The sequence below is a fragment of the Balaenoptera ricei genome, chromosome 15 (genome assembly GCF_028023285.1).
Source record: "Balaenoptera ricei isolate mBalRic1 chromosome 15, mBalRic1.hap2, whole genome shotgun sequence".
In the NCBI taxonomy this organism is placed as follows: Eukaryota; Metazoa; Chordata; class Mammalia; order Artiodactyla; family Balaenopteridae; genus Balaenoptera; species Balaenoptera ricei.
Window position 1 is genome coordinate 47,945,492 of NC_082653.1, and position 17,846 is coordinate 47,963,337.

The window sequence follows — 17,846 nt, forward strand, 5'->3', positions numbered from 1 at the left end:
CTTATTTTTAACCTGCAGAAAAAACACCATTCGTGTCCTAGCTGCACATTTTCCTATGTTACTGATGACTCAGAGCGTCTCATTGATCATTTTACATTGTGTACTTCCTTTTACTGCTTAGTTGGAAAAAACGACAAGCTTTTACCACATTTTATCAGGAAACATCTTCCTGCTCATTGAGACAAAACATCATGTGCTTTTCTGTAAATAGTGCTGACCCAGGCTCTCATCCATCATTCATCGTGGCAACATTCTGACACTTAAACAAGCAAAGAGCTTGGCGTTTCATCCCTTGCTACTCTGTTTCTTTTCCTTCAGATCAAGTGGAAAAGACAAAGTGCCCAGTAAGTATACATTTTGATAAATCCTTGGCAATGTGCTTGGCAATGAAACAGCTGGGATGGGTAGTCGTCTTCAGATAAAAAATTTATTTCTTTATAAAATAAGTGGGTCAGATAGATGCATTGACTCCAACCACCCATGTAATCAATTATTTTTAGTTTGGGTAACTAGCTTGTACAACAGCACTCACCATTCATAGGAAAAGCTGACTACAGGTTTCAGTGAAACAAGCTGAGCTGCACACATGAGCTTCCTATCAACACCTCACTTAAGATGAGAAGAAAAGAGAATTAAAAAACTTGTTAAAGGCATAAATTCATAAGAACAAAGAGAATGGAGAAGACAAGAGCCGATGAGAACTAGCCGCACAGTTACAGACACTAGTAAACTCATTTAGCAGACAGAAGCAAGCTGAGAGTTCAGCAACTACAGGACGAAAAGCCAAGGGGCAAGGCAATGGATTCCCAGTGCAGAATCTGCTGAGGCTCAGGATTCAGACAAGGCAGGGACAACGGCAGGGAGAAGAGGACAGCCTTACTCCCTGGAGAGGCATAGGAAGCAAGTTCTCAGAGCACAGTTCATACTACAGAAGGGGAAGATTTAATCTTCTTATACCATATACATAGACATGCAATTTTTCTTTGCCAATCTCCCCAAATAATTATATAACATTTTGGATAAATTAATGTTTTTTATTATGATTTTTTTCATGAATTTATTTATTTTTGGCTGTGTTGGGTCTTCATTGCTGCACACGGGCTTTCTCTAGTTGTGGCGAGCGGGGGCTACTCTTCGTTGTAGTGCGCGGGCTTCTCATTGCAGTGGCCTCTCTTGCTGCAGAGCAAGGGCTCTAGGTGGGTGGGCTTCAGTAGTTGTGGCACACGGGCTCAGTAGTTGTGGCGCACGGGCTTAGTTGCTCCATGGCATATGGGGTCTTCCCGGACCAGGGATCGAACTCGTGTCCCCTACATTCCAGACCACTGCATTGGAAATCGGGGTTAAGTAAGAGCTGGCTCACTGACCCTGCCCTATGTAGGTCCCAGAATGCTGGCAGCGAGATTTAACCCTACCCTGCAACCCCCCAGTAGGGTACTGGAGAACTTTTCCTGGGGAAATCGCCTGACCCAAGAGAAAAGCCTCATAGATATTCACATTTTTCATCCTTCCAATAAAATGACCAGGTTGCAACATGGTCACCCTAAAGGGAGGGCCGCCAGTTCACAAACTCTGCCAATATACACAGCTTCCAAGAAGCTTTGTGGTGCTTTACATTTAATTATGAATAATCGGGACTTCCCTGGTGGTACAGTGGATAAGACCCCGTGCTCCCAATGCAGGGGGCCCAGGTTTGATCCCTGGTCAGGGAACTAGATCCCACATGCGTACCGCAACTAAGGAGCCTGCCTGCCGCAACTACAGAACCTGCCTGCTGCAGCTAAGGGGCCGGCAAGCCACAACAAAGGAGCCTGCCTGCCACAACTAAGACCCGGTGCAACCAAAATAAATAAAAAAGTAAAAAAATAGAAAAATAAATATTAACCAAAAAACCCCACAAAAATCCCCCCAAAACTATGAGTAATCAAAAGCCACTGAACATCTGAGTACAGCCTCTAACCCAAAAGACAGAATAAAACAAACAGAAAAAAAAAAAGTGGGATGAACAGAGATTTTTTTAAAAAGATAATGCTATAACTAAGATTCACAGACAGATAAGGTATTTCATGCAGGGAAAAAAGAACTAAATATTATAAAAATTACATTCAGAAACAAAGTATGTTATTATTATAAATTAAAAATTCAATAATTGAAGCAATACCCCAGAAAGTATAAGAAAAAGACATAGAGACAGGAAGCAGGAATTAAAGCTTGAAAAAAAAAATAGGAGTGCAATCTAGTAGGTCTGTTACCAAGCCAGGTTTATTTGCCTGACCTGAAGCAAGCCAAACGTTAAGACATGGAGGTTTGTCACACAGAAAAGGTTTCTTTGCAAGGCAGCCAAGGAAGGAGAATGGAGAACAAATTTCAAATCTGCCTCCCCGAAGGCAAGGGCTTGAGATATTTATGGGATAAAGGAGCAGGGTGGTCTTAGGTGTGGGAAAAGGTGACTGGAGGTAGGGAAAAAGTGAGGTAACCGGTGTTGTGTGCAGGTGTATCTGGGTTACATGCTTTTCCACGGGATGCCTGTTAAAAAAAAATGGAGGCATTTAGCACGATCTGAGGGTGGAGTTTTTCAGTCCTCTGATGTCAAGATATATTTCACTGGACACCTGCGCAGGCCAAATTTTAGGGTGGGCATTCCTAACCAGTCTTACCCAGCTTCAACTGCACTGGAGCCGACTCCAAGTTCCTGGAAAACAACTTAAGCCCCCATTACTATAGCAACCCCTACTTCAAAGGTGTTATCTATAGGGGGCAGTTAGGGAGCCAAAAAATAATTAAGGTGAGCTTGGTCAGTGAAGGCAGGTCACAAGCGGAGGGGTTTTTAACAAGCTGTTCCCTTATCTGTTGTTCTGTAAGACAAGCTCAAGAATTTCTGTTAGTCACCAGTTTCTGTTAACCCAATGGGGCATGTTTTCAGGTCCAATATTTAAATAATAGGAACTCCAGAAAGAGAAAATAGATGGGAAGAAATAATAATTTTGAAAATATGAGAAATGTTCTCAGAATTAAAGAATATGAGTTTCCAGAGAGTGGAAGAGATCTGAGTCTCCAACACAACTGATGAAAAAAAAAAATCCACATCGAGGCACATCTTTGAAATTTGAGAACAGCAGGGATAAGGAGACTCTTCTAACAGCTTCTGGAAAATGGAAGGGAAGTGTATCAGTTAGCTTTTGCTGTGTAATGAATCATCCAAACCTAGCAACTTAAGTCGTGGGTTGGTTGGGTGGTTATTCTGGTCCGAGCTGGATGCTTGTTAGTTGTATCATCCCAGACGGCCTCGCTCACGTGTCTGGGATGTCCTGGGATGGCTGGAACTTCTCTCCACACAATCTCTTATCTTCCAGGAAACTAGTTTGTTCTGTTCACTAGGGTGATGGAAGGGTTCTCAGCAGCAAGAAGGGGCCAGCCCAATGCACAAGCACTTTTCAAACCTCCACTTGCACCCTGTTTACTAGAGTCCTTTTGACCAAGGTGAGTCCTCTAGCTGGGCCCACAGTCAAGGTGGAAGGAGACGATCCAATGGTATAAAGTGAGATGAGATTCATATATGCATGGATTAGAAATCAAGTGATGTCAGACACCAGCATCTCTGAAAGCTAGATGACAAGAGAAAAAAAAATTATTTCTAATCTTCAAGATTCTGAGAGGAGGGCTTCCCTGGTGGCGCAGTGGTTAAGAATCTGCCTGCCAATGCAGGGGGCACGGGTTCGAGCCCTGGCCCGGGAAGATCCCACATGCCGCGGAGCAGCTAAGCCCGTGCGCCATAACTACTGTGCCTGAGCTCTAGAGCCCGCAAGCCACAAATACCGAGCCCACGTGCCACAACTACTGAAGCCTGCGTGAAGCCACCACAATGAGAAGCCCGCGAACCACAACGAAGAGTAGCCCCCGCTCACTGCAACTAGAGAAAGCCTGCACACAGCAATGAAGACCCAACACAGCCAAAAATAAATAAATAAATAAATAAATTAATTAAAAAAAAAAGATTCTGAGAGGAAATTTCTAACAGAGTTCTCGACCTAGTCAAACTATCAAGCACTAGGAATGATAGAAGAATCAGAAGAATACGTAAAAGCCTCAAACGTTTCACCTTCAATTCTTCTAAATAATGTGCTCCAGTAAAACAAAGAAGTGAGTGAAGAAAGAGAAAAAAAGGATCCAGGAAATAGGATATAGGCCATTTGACTCTGTATAATGGTAAGGAGAATTCCCAGGAAGACAGTTCTATCACAGTCCTAGAAACCAACTGGCCCACCCACATTACAACAGGAGGACAGCTCTAGGAAGGATACGTCAATGAAAAAAATAAAAGGAAATGATAGATTATTCTGAATTATTAGATCATGTTGAAAGGAATTTCTCAGCTGTGGAGTAGAGGTTGAGAATGAATTAGTAATAGGTACATTAAAAGTAAACAAACCATAAAAATGGAAGCAATCCTTAACTCCAAGAAAAACAAAAAGTTGTACAAAAAGGAAATACAAGTGCATTATAGTTTAGCTCTGAACAATATTTACGTTGCCATCATAATAAAAAACATGAATTTACCCAAAATGGTATATAATTATTTGGGGAGATTGGTGGAGAAAAATTGCATGTCTATGTATATGGTATAAGAAGATTAAATTCTCACCTTCCATAGTATGGACTCAGTAAATAATGTCTAATATTGGAAAAGAAATCAATAAGCAACAGTATAAGCATTTTTTAAAGAAATATGCAGATAAATAATGGCAGATGGAGCTGGAGGAGTTGTTTAGAGGGGGAGGCATCACAAATGGGATTGGGGGACTTCCCTGGTGGTCCAGTGGTTAAGAATCCACCTTCCAGTATAGGAGATGGGAGTTCAATACCTGGTCGGGGAACTAAGATCCCACATGCCATGGGGCAACTAAGCCCCCGCACCGCAACTACTGAGCCTGTGCGCTCTAGAGCCCATGCGCCACAACTAGAGAGCCCGCACACTGCAACAGCAAGATCCCGCGTGCCGCAACTAAGACCTGACACAGCCAAATGAATAAATAAATAAATATTTTTAAAAAAGGATTGTACATTAAGTGAAAAATATTTTTAAAAATAGAAATGGGATTGGGGGAGGGGACAGGAACTGCTGCTTCATTATACACTTGGGAATATTTGATGTGGTGTTTATTTTGTAAAAACAAATCCTCCCTTCCCCCCCGAAAAAGATAGAGCAAAACCACGTGCATGAAACAACACTGCAAGCATAGGAGGGTTCAGGATTGTTTGGAATCACTGTCCGGAGGAATGCAAGGGTTCTGCAGGGTCCACAGCACTTTCCCTTTGCAGCCGCCGCCTGCAAGTCCAAAGATGTTTTAAACAATTCACTCCTTAGTCACCAAATATATTTTAATTACATCTCTCTTCCCTACTTTTCAAAGTCGATGAGCAAAATGGCCCTGTAGATAATAGATTCTCAGGGAATGAAATGCCTTTAAAAGAAAGTTGGCTGTCCTTTCAGAAAATAAAAAAGCCCATAAACTTCCAATATCACGTGCAGACAGTGTGACTAGTTAATTATCCAGACTACATGATGATGTCCCTGCACACACATGCACACACACACACACACGTGTACACATGTGAGAGCAGCTGGCCCAGACAGAAAGAACCTTCTGACTCAGCTTCTGTTTGCCTCACATAGCTGGAGGTAGAAGAAGATGCCTGGCAAAATCACTGTATTTGTCTTCAACCCCACCTCATTTTCAAAGTCTTTCCCCCTACCTTTCAGGTCTCTTTTCCCTATAAAAGCAAGAAGAATAAATCATCATCAGATAAACACTTGTTTCCTGACATCTGCATTTTAAGCCTTTTGTGATCATGTAGGTGGTTTGAAGTGAGGTTATGCCTTTTTTTTAGTTAGCGTCACAAGCTCCATTCCTCCAGAGATTTAACAGCAGCAGCTTAAGTTTAATTGTATCAGCTGCACAAATGCCCTCAACCCAGATATGCCTTGAACTAATACTGCTCAAACTGTAACGTGCACGTGGATCATCTGGGAATTTTGTTAAAATGTAGATTCTGATTCAGTAAGTCTGGGAGGGTCCTGAGACTCTGATGAGCTCCCGGGAGATGCTATGCTTGGTCCATGGATTGTATTTTCAGCAGCAAAATCTTCAACTATCTGTGAAATGAGATTTTGCCATTTGCCAAGTATTATACTTCCACGTGCTTGTGAAAAGCAGAAGTTTTCCAGTGTCCTAGCTAGTTCACGTGTATTTAATTTTGATTGGTTAAAGAGTCTTGGGCAGTTTATTTTTCTTTGCAATTTTTCATTCTTTCAGTTCATTGTCGATGCATTTCTGTTCTGTGCGTGACTGTGTATCAGTAGACTGAAGAAACAGAGTGAAAAAGATAAAACTGACTAAAACTGCAATCTGAGTCCATTCTCTCAAAATTTGTAGAACCGGCAGGAAAGAGGAAGCACAGACATCAGAGATAAGGAAAATCACATCAATTCACACCTTATTCTTTTTGGTAAAGCCTATTGTATTTAAGAGTAATCCAGTTAAATAATAGACGTATATATAAATATCTAAATGAATAAGTGAATGTAAAAAATAAAATTGAAAGAGGAAAAGCTGTGGCAATAATCACTGACAGTAATTACACTTTTACTTAAGTAATCATTCCTTTCTGGGAAGTGCTACTGGAGCCACCCTCGGGGCAGAGCCGGTTCCTCCCAGGATGTCACTCTGGCCATCGCTGCAATCTCCCTCCCTCCTCCCTTTTCCCCCTCTTGGCAATAGTCACCACTGGCCACGGCCCTGCTGAGGCTCTTGGCCAGTAGGGAACACTGGGAATATCCTCCCAGTTCACACCTGTACTCCTCCATCACCACCATCATCAACAACAAAGTTAACGGATGGCATTCACTTTATTTTTAATCCTCCCACACTGGGCATCCCACCCCAATATATATATATATATATATATATATACACACACATATATGCACACATATATAAACACATATAGTTAATATATATAATATATACATTAACACATATAGTTAATATATATAATATATACATTAACACATATAGTTAATATATATAATATATACATTATATAGTTTATATATAATATATACATTGATATATATTTAATATATAATATATATTAACATATATAGTTAATATATACAATATACACATAATATATATAGTTAATATATAATATATACATTGATATATATAATATGTATATTGATATATATAGTTAATATATATGTATATTGATATATATTTAATATATAATATATATTAACATATATAGTTAATATATACAATATACACATAATATATATAGTTAATATATAATATATACATTGATATATATAGTTAATATATATAATATGTATATTGATATATATAGTTAATATATATGTATATTGATATATATAGTTAATATATATGTATATTGATATAGTTAATATATATATGTATATTGATATATAGTTAATATATATAATATATATTGATTTATATAGTTAATATATATAATATATATTGATATATATAGTTAATATATATAATATGTATATTGATATATATAGTTTATATATATTAAACCTTAGTACCTGTTTTTGTCTTTCTTTTTTTCACAAGAAACTTGCCAGCAGATAAAAACGTGAACGGGTCAGTAGAAACAAACAACAGCGGTGGAAAATTTTCTTTCGAAGAAGTTGATTGTCTCATGATAATAGTGACAAATATTCAATGTGCTTGTGGAGTACTGGGTTCCAAGACGTCACATGGATTAATTCAGTGCCTTGTGGCTCTCAGAGGCGCCAAGAGGGAGGTGCCATGAGCACCTTGGCCGGTAAGGGGTGCCTGTTTGACAGTGTGCATGTGTGCATTTTGTGGGTAGAGGAGTGGTTTTATGTGTGACGTGGTTTTATTTTATATGCACCGATAACTGTATTTTTCAGCTTCTTAAATCATTGCTAGTTAATTTGCTAGAACTGCACTCTCCCATATAGCAGCCACCGGTCACCCGTGGCTGCTGAGCATTTGACATCTGGCTACTGAGACGTGACATAAGTGCCCAACACACACAAGATTTTGGAGACGATGGAAAAAAATTAATGTAAAATACCTCTAATGTTTTAGATTGATTAATTGTTGAAATATTATATTTTGGATAGCATGGGTTAAATAATAAAATAGATTACTAATAGATTACTAAAATAAATTACTAGTAATACTGTAATATAGTGCTTTTGATTTCACCCATTTGTTTTTCTTCTTTTTTTTAACGTGGCTACTAGAAAATTTAAAATCATCTATGTGGCTTGCTTCCTATTTCCATGGAACAGTGCCTTGCTACAAGTACATTTTCCATGGTCTTTTGCTGAAATCAGCCGACTAAGACCAAGAACCTGTAATCGATTAGGCGTTAGGGGCTGTAGACAAAGTCTTACCTCTCCCAGGTGTGTTTCTCTCCTAAGACCTGTGTCTTGATCTATCCTGGTATTTCTCAGCCCCGATTTCACAGTAGAATCACCTTGGAAGTTTCAGTAAAAGTCGCTGCCTGGGTCCCACGTGCAGAGATTCTGATGGTCTGGGCAGCCTGGCCTTCGGGGTTTTAAAGGCCTGCAGGTGAGCTGAAGAAGCGGCCGAAGCTGAGAACCTGATGGGAATAGGACCAGCGGACACTGAGCCCTGGGGACAGAGCGGATGGGCGGGGTGTAGGTGGGGGCGCCTGGTTCACCCTGCATCTCTGGTAGAACTGGAGAAGCACATCGTGGACAGACCTCAGGGAAAGGCCAGAGCCCGCCCACCTCATTAAAACCTAAAACCTGCCCCCCAGGGTCCTGGGGGAGGGAAGGGAAGGAATGGAGCTAAATGGGGGGGGGGGGGAACTGCCTTCAGCTGTGTGAGGTGATGTATTCCCCAGGGGCCCGAGGGCAGGCTGGTTGCAGAGGTGCTGTCACCTCTGGGGCCATGGGGGCTGAGAGATGCGGGCCAGGGAGGAAACCGTAGCCCCGAGCTGAGCCCGGCCTCGTCCCCGCTACCCGCCTACCCCAGCCACTGTCCCTCTCCCCGCCACGGGCCCTGAGCGCCTCCCCCTCCAGGCTGACAGAGTCCAGGATCCGCCACAGCAGATCTGCGTTTGGTGGAAGGAAATACTCAGATTCATTCTTAGGATGATATTCTAAATGTCTATTACGTACAGAACTTCAGAATTCAGGCAACTTCCACTCTGGAAGGTTAGCTTATTAGCATCGAGAGACAAGAAGCTGTCCGGTTCCCGTCCCCCCACCCTCCAGTTCAATCGAAGCTGCCCCCCTGCACACGTGCCTGCTCTGTGGGGGTCTGAGGGCAGACCCTTGTTACTACTTTATTAAATGTATTGGCCCAGACCTTTCTGAATAATTTTTTATAAACTTCCCCTGCATACCTTCTTGACAAAGTCAGTCCATGGGGGAAATGTTTGTGCCAAATGCCACCCATCCTTCCACGTTGGAGGGAAACATCTTTTTCAAATAAGAGCGTGTTCTCTGAGACAAGCACCAGATCTTCCTCCCTCCATCTCTTCTATTTTTTTTACGATCCCTTTAGGATTCTGCCATGTTATGTGAATTTTCTCCTATTTCCAACTTGATCAGGGTTCACTAAATGACCAACAACACTTTTGGTCCCAAATTCACCATCACAAACATGGTTTGAAAAATGATGATTTTTAGGATTTTATCATCAGATACTGCCAGGCGATTAGAATACCCGTGTCCCATGTACGTAGCCCTTCCTCTCAGACTTTAGGGAGTAAGCAGGCAGTGCTGTTGTTGATAATCAGAGTGCTGTCTCATTTCCAGTCTCTTAAAGATGGAGGTAAGAGATGCCTGGCAGACGTGAAGCCGCATTTATGAATGAAAGCATTCATGGTTGGGTTTCCTGCCTTCTGTGTTTCCTTACAGATCTAAAGTTGTAACTTCCACACGATACTGATCTACTCGAACAGTTTCTATTTCTATTCTGCGTCCCCGAGGAGAGAATATTTGGCACTGCATATAACATTAAAAAAAAAAAAGAAATCCTTTCCTCTGGCTGGCATTCAACTTTTATATTTTTAGATTTGGAAATACATTTTCCTCTCCCTCCACCCAGCATGTATATTTTTACTCTCCTCTTATTCCTTCCAAACTGCCCCAAAATCTGTTTCCTGGCAATTTGAGAAGTGAGAAATGTCGGCGTGGGGAAAAAAGTGAAGACGCATGTGAAGCTGTAATTTTAGCATGGAAACATTGCCCAACGACAAAATCAGGGGCTGTCTTGTGATGTTTTCTTCTGCTCACACTAGCATCCTTTTTTGATCTCACTGAAGTTTACTCCGGCTGTCTCCCATTCAGGCACAGTGACCCGCTTTAAGTCAGCAGTGTACTGACTTTGGAGGACAAGGAGAGTGTGATGATCTTAAACTACAGGGACTGAACTGTCACTCTGAATTCATGGTAAATATGCAAAGCAGGCAGTCGGCTCAGCCACAGTTCTGATCTTTAAGCATCCATCCTACTGACGGGTTAGAAAGTTCGTTCAGTCAACAAGGACCTATCAAGCCATTGCCAAGCACCAGGAAGAGGCCAGCCTCTGCCCTGTTGATTTTGACACAGCCCTGAACTCTCAGCCGGGGCACTTCGGAGGTTACATTAAAAAAAAAAAAAAAAAAAAAAAAAAAGACCAGGGCGGGGTGTCTGCAGGGCTCTTCTGATAAGCTGTGATGTTCTCTTGGTCCAGCTCAGCCAAGGACTGTCCCAGATAACACCAAATCCTTTCAGGTTAGAACACGATCTTCTCCTTCTGCTTCTGTCAGAACATGAGCTTGCTGAAAAAATTTCAACTTTTCTGTTTCCTCTCTATGGATTATCTAACCACAAACACTGGTGTGGGTTCCAGATTTACATAACATTCTCTGGTGCATAATCACATTCTGCTTCTCAAAGGAAAAAGACAACTGAAGAATATTTCAAGAATTATTTTCACACATGATTATCGTACAGTATTACAATGTATTATGTGCAAAATTCCATTAAAAAAATCATTTACAAAAGGAAGTACAACACAGTATGTGTTGAGGGTTCCACATGTACAGCAAAAGCTTAAAAAGGTACAAGGTACAAAGCCAACAAAATTAGATGACTACGCATCCTTACACAGTACAATAACATGTTTTTGTAACTACCTTCGTTACGTTGATACGAGACCCTCATCCTCTGTGCAAACCGCCCCCCCCAGCCCCCGCCCAAACAGGTTTCGTAAAACAGAAATTTAACTTCGCCACACATTCTACAACACAGATTGGCTTTTTGGTGCATTTGCAAACTCCTTTCCAAATGGCATTTATTTAACTCAGTGAAACTCACATTACGTGGTTTCTGCCCAAAATAATCTGATGCTGTTAGTTTTGATTTATGTGGAAAAGGAAAATAAAAAAGTGGTGTTCTTATTTTTTTTTTCCCTCGTGGGGTTTTCAAAATTGCTTCCGAAAGCAAATAACATGGGACAGATTTTGCAAATCTCACTGCATATTTACAGTATTTTCAGCATAGGTGGTTCCTTTTATCTCCTTTTCCCACTTCCTTCAAGGAGCCTGAACCAGCAGACTCCACCCCTTAGTCCTCTGTTAGAGTCTGTATTTCCCTCTCGACCTCTCTCTACATTCATTTCTTTCCTGATCCCCAGCATTACTTGGTGAAAACACAAAACAACGCGATACCACTGAGCGTGAACAAGGTAATAACAGTACGTCGGATTTCCAAAGGCATTCTGTGGCCAGTGTCAGTAATACATCGCTGTAAGAAACCCAGCAGTCTCTCCCCACAAAGTTGCCCAAACATCCAGTTACAGAAGAGAGACTTTTAAAATGCAATACTCTCAAATCCAGCAAGAGATTTCTTTTTGCATATTAAATGTTAAAAATCACATGCATAATTATAGAATATCTTAAAGTTACAAAAATATTTTAAAAACCAATCCTGACAGTTTACCTGCAACTGCTATAAAAATTTCTATGAAATATATAAAAACGCAAAGGCTCTTCATAAAAAAAAAAAAAAAGAAGAAAGAAGAAAGGAAGGAAGGAAAGGATGGAGGCACCCACTGAACTGAGAGGTCCTTGATGCACCGCATCGGACAGTCTTGTCAAACGCCTGCTGTTGAACTCAAGAGAAGAGCTTGTACCTTAAATGTTTATTCAGTACGCATACATACACGTGAGCCAACCCAGTACCTGGCTGGGGGTAGGCAGCAAACGATCCCGGGACACCTGAACCATCAGATGCAGTTCTCCATCTCTGAAGGACGGATCCTACTGTTTGTTTCATGAACCTCAGCTACTGTGCTTGGGCGTCGTGGCTAAAGGTGCCCTCGGCCAAGTCGGCCCGTGGATGGCTCCGTCACTGAACCGAGCGGTCCCCAAGGAGGTGACTGCTTTTCAAGCACAAGCACGTGGAAGCCAGGGGCCAGGTTCCTAACTCCCCTCTTTGGATGCACCACTGGGAAGCCTCGCGTGTCTCCTAGGAGGCGGTGAGCTCTTCTTCCCCGTTCTGGAAGATGACGCCGTAAGGATCCTTCTTGATGCGCTTGTAGACAAAGTGGAAGACGTGGGACTGTGGCCGGCTGTGCAGCTCGGCCTTGATTTTCTGAGGGTACGTGTCCTCTGCCAGCTGCTGCCACGTTTCGTCCACGAAGAGGAAGAGGCTGTACTCCTCGGGGTCGGCCACCTTGAACTTCTCGGCACAGAGCTGACACACGTCCTCCGTGGTGACGTAAGGCCTCACGAGGAGGGTCTTTCCCGTGCAGCCACTGTTGACGTCCTGGAATGCGACCCGGAGGTAATTCTGCAGGTGGAAAGAGAGGTGCAGGGGTGGCGTCAGAAGAGGAAGCGAGATGGCGCAGGTGAGCCGGGGGACGCCAGGGAGAGGCCTCACGGGTGAGCCTCGCCGGGACGTCCAGGGTCAGGACACGAGGCCCCCAAGTACAGGGGAAGAGGCTGATGTGAAACGGGATGGTGGGACAACTGCATGGACTTTAATTCGTCCCCAATACAAGATGCAGGAGGAAGTCCGTTCAGCCCTGCTCTCACCTTTCAGTCCCTCTCATAAAGCTGGGCTGAGAAATCCCTGGTTAAGAGTGTCAACCAGATCTGACGCCGGCTTTATTCCCAGCTTGAAAAACAAACCAAACGTCAGAAGAGCCAGGAGTCAGGAGCAGGAGACACGTTAACATATGTAGACACAAGAGCACACGCTCTATTCGCTTTGGAGTCCTTTTTACGAAGCCTAAGCAGGGCTGATGGCGTTAGGCTGGACCACGAGATACCGCGGACGGTTGACCATCCTTCCCCTCCCCCACTGGCAATTTCACATGGTTCAACCCAACACAAGGTGGCTCTGAGTGCTGTGTGGGAAAGTCGGCAGGGCTTGTGGATTCCGTGGAAAGGCCTGGGAGATGCAGGGCGCACCGGGGTGCAGGGTGGCGCCGTGAAGATGGGGGCTGCAGGCTGGGGGGTGTTTGCAGGCCCCGGATAGCAAGCAGCACCAGGCGAGTGGCTTCACGGAACAGAACCGACCCGGGGCCCGGACGAGGTGCGGGGCATCCCAGGCTCCTGCCCGGCCCTCTGACAGTCTGTGGCCCTGGGTCATTCTGCAGTTCTACTTCCTCAGGAGTGGGGTTACCAGATAAAATAGGGAACGCCCAGTTAAATCTGATTTTCAGACAGAAAACAAATACATCTTCCTCTTCGAAATCTGGCCGCCCTACTCAGGAGTAACGGGGAGTGGGGCTCTCTGCCGGGGGTCCTACACGGTTACCCTGAGGGTTTCCTCAGATGATAGAAAAGAGAGCTCTTGGGAAGGCCAGTGCACCCTGCACACGGATGATAACACCGACGCTCTTGAACTGGAACATTTCAGGGCACCTTTGGGTACACGCATGCCCGGTTTCACCAACCCCTCCTCTCCCATACCACCCCCTCAGCACATGGCCTGCACATGGTATGCATTTACTCACTGACTCCTAAAAAAAACCTTGTGAAGGAGGCCTACACTATCCCTGTTTGACCAGTGACGAAACTGAGGCACAGAGAGGTTAAGGAACTTGCCCAAGGCCACACAGCGAGTGAGCGGCAGGGCCAGCGTTCTGGTGTCTCGACCACGGAGGTGAGGTGTGCTGCCTCTCCAGCGTGAGCAGATGTGTGTGTCTGTGACCCTGACTTAGGAGTTCCAAGTGCAGCTTTGCTTCCTGGCTTTGGCTTCTACAGCCAAGCTGAGTGCTGACAATTCCAATCTTGGGTCTGTTCTTAGAAGATGTGCATCTCTGAGGTGAGTGAGGCCAGTGGGGAGGGGTGTGCACAAGGCGGGGACTCTGGGGGTTCTAGGTTAGAAGCTCCAGATGGAGAGAGGGGACCGGCGGAAGGGGCTAATGGCAGGTGGGGAGGTGGAAGGATGCGTTTTTATCCCTTCTTCTTTCTCTTCCTCCGTTCTTCTCCCCAGAGGCTGTGTGGCCTTAGGAAACCCCTCCCCAGATGGCCAACAGTCGCCACATTCCAAGGGCCTGCGGATGCTAAATCGCTCAACACGTGGATGGTTCTTCAACAATCCAAGGGGTGGGGGGCGCACAGGATGCCTTCTTGCTCCTTAGATTTATGCACCTGGGAAGGAATTTCTGGGAACACTCCTATCTTGGAGAAAACCTTGCTGACCTTGCCTTTCCACGATGGGCGGCTTTAAACCAAATGTACCTTTTGAGTGTTTTCAGAGCATTAAAAAGGCAAGAAGGGCAAGGAAGGTGAATCTGGACATGGAGCAAATCTGTCCTGCTTGGAAATACACCACGTGGCACGTGGACACAAAGCACGGTCGGGGTTTACAATCCTATTTGAAACTTTTGAAATATTATCTGAAGACATCTGCAGACTTACTCATCATTTCATAGACTGTGAGCAAATCAAGAGTTCCTGTGTTGGGTCAAGATTTCTATAGCCTCAACCTGCCTCTCTCCTCTCTAGGAAGCAAGCTCTGTGGGAACTCCCCTTCCCAGGGACCAGCCCAGGGGCACAGAAAATTCTGGAAGGGGATCCAGGCAGGACTTGGCCCAGATGCTTGCTCACTCTTCAACTCTGGCCCTGACCGGCTGCCAGAGCTGACGCTGCTGATGGGATGCTGGGGTCTTCTGTTTTGGGGGGGTGGAGAGATGAAAAAGGAGAGGCGTCCCTCTTCTCAGAGAGACCAGGTCAAGTGCAGGGCCTCACACGGCTGCTTCCACCTCCCAGTCTCCCATCTGCCACCTGTGCTGAGAGCATCCTTCCTTCTGGCTTCCTGTGAGCTCAGGTGGTCAGTATCCACGCTGAACGTTCTGGAGGAAATCCTGCCCTAATTTGACTCTGTTTTCTTAAGGGCAGCAAAACTTGGGCCAAATCCACACACACACATATATACATATTCTTTTAATTTAAGGAAAACAGAGAAGTGAAACAACAAGGTCAGAGGGTGGTTTAAAATACCCCTCTTCCACCAGATGGTCCGACGAAGGGAGGCCCTCGGGTGCCCTGAGCTGTGTGCGCCGTGAGCCAGCTCTGCTTCCCAAGGACAAAGGAAGCAGCAGGAGTCTGTCCCCACTGCCGGCCACGTACCTGAAAGTCGTCCACTGAGGGGATGGTCCGGTTGGTGGTCCTCCGCTTGTGCCACTGCCTCAGGGTGTCCCTGGCCTCAGAGCTGAGAAGTCTCGCTGCCTGCTCTTCCTGGAAATTCTTTATCAGGGAAAGTGCTCCGTAGGCGCTGGTCAGGTAGTAGCCTCCTGGAAAGGGTGGAAAGAATGAGTTCTCCAGGGATTTACCAGTTGGACAACAGTTGGGGGACCACAGAGTTGGAGGTCCGGTTCGGCATTTTTTCCTTCTCTTCCACATACATTTCCTTGAGGGATCACATGAGAGCACATCCTAACCCATCCATTCCTGCATCCGTCTCCATGGGTGTACGGCTGACCCAGGCCTGGGCCACCGCCCATGGCACTGCGGACCACGCCCTGCTTTCCCTGATGGAATTTCCATTCCAACGGGTGAGACACACAGAATCTCTATTATCTAAGCGCAATTGTGGAAAATCTGGAAAATGCTTTGCCAGAAAAGGTCAGGGTGCTGGGGTCTGATGCAGGGGAGGCGTGTGAGGACGGCAGGGTCCACCTTTCTGAGGCCAGAACCCTTTACTACAGGAATAGGAATCCACCTACTTCTGGCAACACCTGCTTTGGGGCTTTTCCTTTAGGAATTACTCTTTTCTAAATTTTGAGTAAACTATACACTTTGAAAGGAATACACAATATACATGTGTACTCACGATAATATGGATTCTTCAAAATAACTTCTCCCTTCTGATTCCCTTTCTTACCCTTACCTGGGGACTCTCATAACACGACATGCAGGAAAGAGTAATTTACAAGGAAAAGCAAGTGATGCCCCTTTGCTGGTGCATTTGGGAACGATGTCCATGTTTGGGGGAGTGTTAAAAAGATTTACAACACTCTGAGAAACATAAATGTGTTCACAGTTTGGTCCTGAACTATAATTAGGTGCCTTCCTGAAACTTGTAAGCTGTATGCTAGAGAAACACTAGGGGGCGCCCCAAACATTTATTACAAATTCCCTAATTGGGCACAGCACATCATCAATTGAGAGACATTCTTTGTCCAAATACCTATGGAATCTCCACCATGAGCCAGGTACAGAGCAGGGGTGGGTTTGTAAAAATTAGAATCAGAGTCCCTGCTCTATAAATGTATTAAAGAAAACGGACACTGGCGGTTTATTCATGCAGGGACCAGAAGTTAGTTGTGGTTTAATGAGTTTTGTCTGCAAGTATCTCTTTCCTGGCCAAAGTATTTAGCTGCTAACACAAGACCCTGGAGAACTTTCTCTCTGGTCAACAGGTGACAACATTCAAGATGGCAACTGGTCCACCATCTAAGAAACGAACTGAACGCCCCCCTGTGACTCATACTGAGAAAGAAACACACTTTTGTGGCTTTCAGGTCACTGGCAGAGATTTGGAGTACAGCGCTTTGAGTGGCTGATTTTTACTAAATATTTTCCCTATTAACAAATCACATGATTGAGTGGGAAACTCAGTAGTGTGGAATTTCAATGCCACACAGAGGATTTCAGGAGAAACCAATATGGACTTAATACTTAAGAGAGGCTTGCGGAGGTGTCAGGATTGGAGCTCAGACTTGGAGGGACCATGACAGTTGAGCCTGGGAGGGGACTGTTTCCTCTGAACGTCAAATTTTAGACTCCATGGCTCCAAGTTCAGGCCGCTATGGAGAAAACTCCAAATGCTGGAAGCACAAAACTGACCACACTTTGAAACATGTGGATGCAATTAGAGGAAGGTTTAAATTTCTGCAAAACTCTAACCCTGCCAGCAGGGCTGTGCACGTAAAAGGGATTCTATGACGCCTTTTCCGCAAATGAAACTACCTGCTTAAACAGCAGAAAACAGATGTGGGCTGCCGTCCCACAAACCAAAGAGGGCTTTGGGCAGTAGGGCAGGATGCAGGGCTGGACCGGCAGTGCATCTCTGCTTGACTGCCTCTTCCCCCCAGACTGCAGAGCTCCGGTCTGAGGGGCGGGCCTGGTCTGCAACCACGGCCGCCCGACGGGGCCGCCCTGCTTTCCCAGGAAGACGGCAGAGAAACCAGGACACGGCTGAGTGGATGCAGGCTCTACTGAAAACCCGAGCTTGCTGGATGCGCTGTAGTTTTGCTAGCTGGGTCCTTGTCTCTCTCTGTGATTCCTGGAGTTGAGGACTGCCACCCGCCCAT

The 17,846-nt window shown here is 44.6% G+C and overlaps 1 protein-coding gene across 7 annotated transcripts in view; it reads right to left on the minus strand.

Moving 5' to 3' along the window:
• Nucleotides 1–3,109: 3,109 nt before the first annotated feature.
• The window catches only part of RIN2 (Ras and Rab interactor 2), a 232,004-nt gene continuing 217,267 nt past the window's right edge, over nucleotides 3,110–17,846 (minus strand). For 6 of the 7 annotated variants that reach the window (XM_059898338.1, XM_059898337.1, XM_059898341.1 and 3 more), the window contains 2 exons: nucleotides 15,661–15,824; nucleotides 11,019–12,868 (listed from right to left, as the gene is read on the minus strand). In XM_059898338.1, coding sequence (XP_059754321.1) covers nucleotides 12,545–12,868; nucleotides 15,661–15,824 — 488 coding nt within the window. In that variant the 3' untranslated portion in view covers nucleotides 11,019–12,544. Of the gene's footprint in view, nucleotides 3,603–8,452; nucleotides 8,662–11,018; nucleotides 12,869–15,660; nucleotides 15,825–17,846 lie in introns of those variants that run through there. The other variant, XR_009497723.1, reaches the window with a different exon arrangement.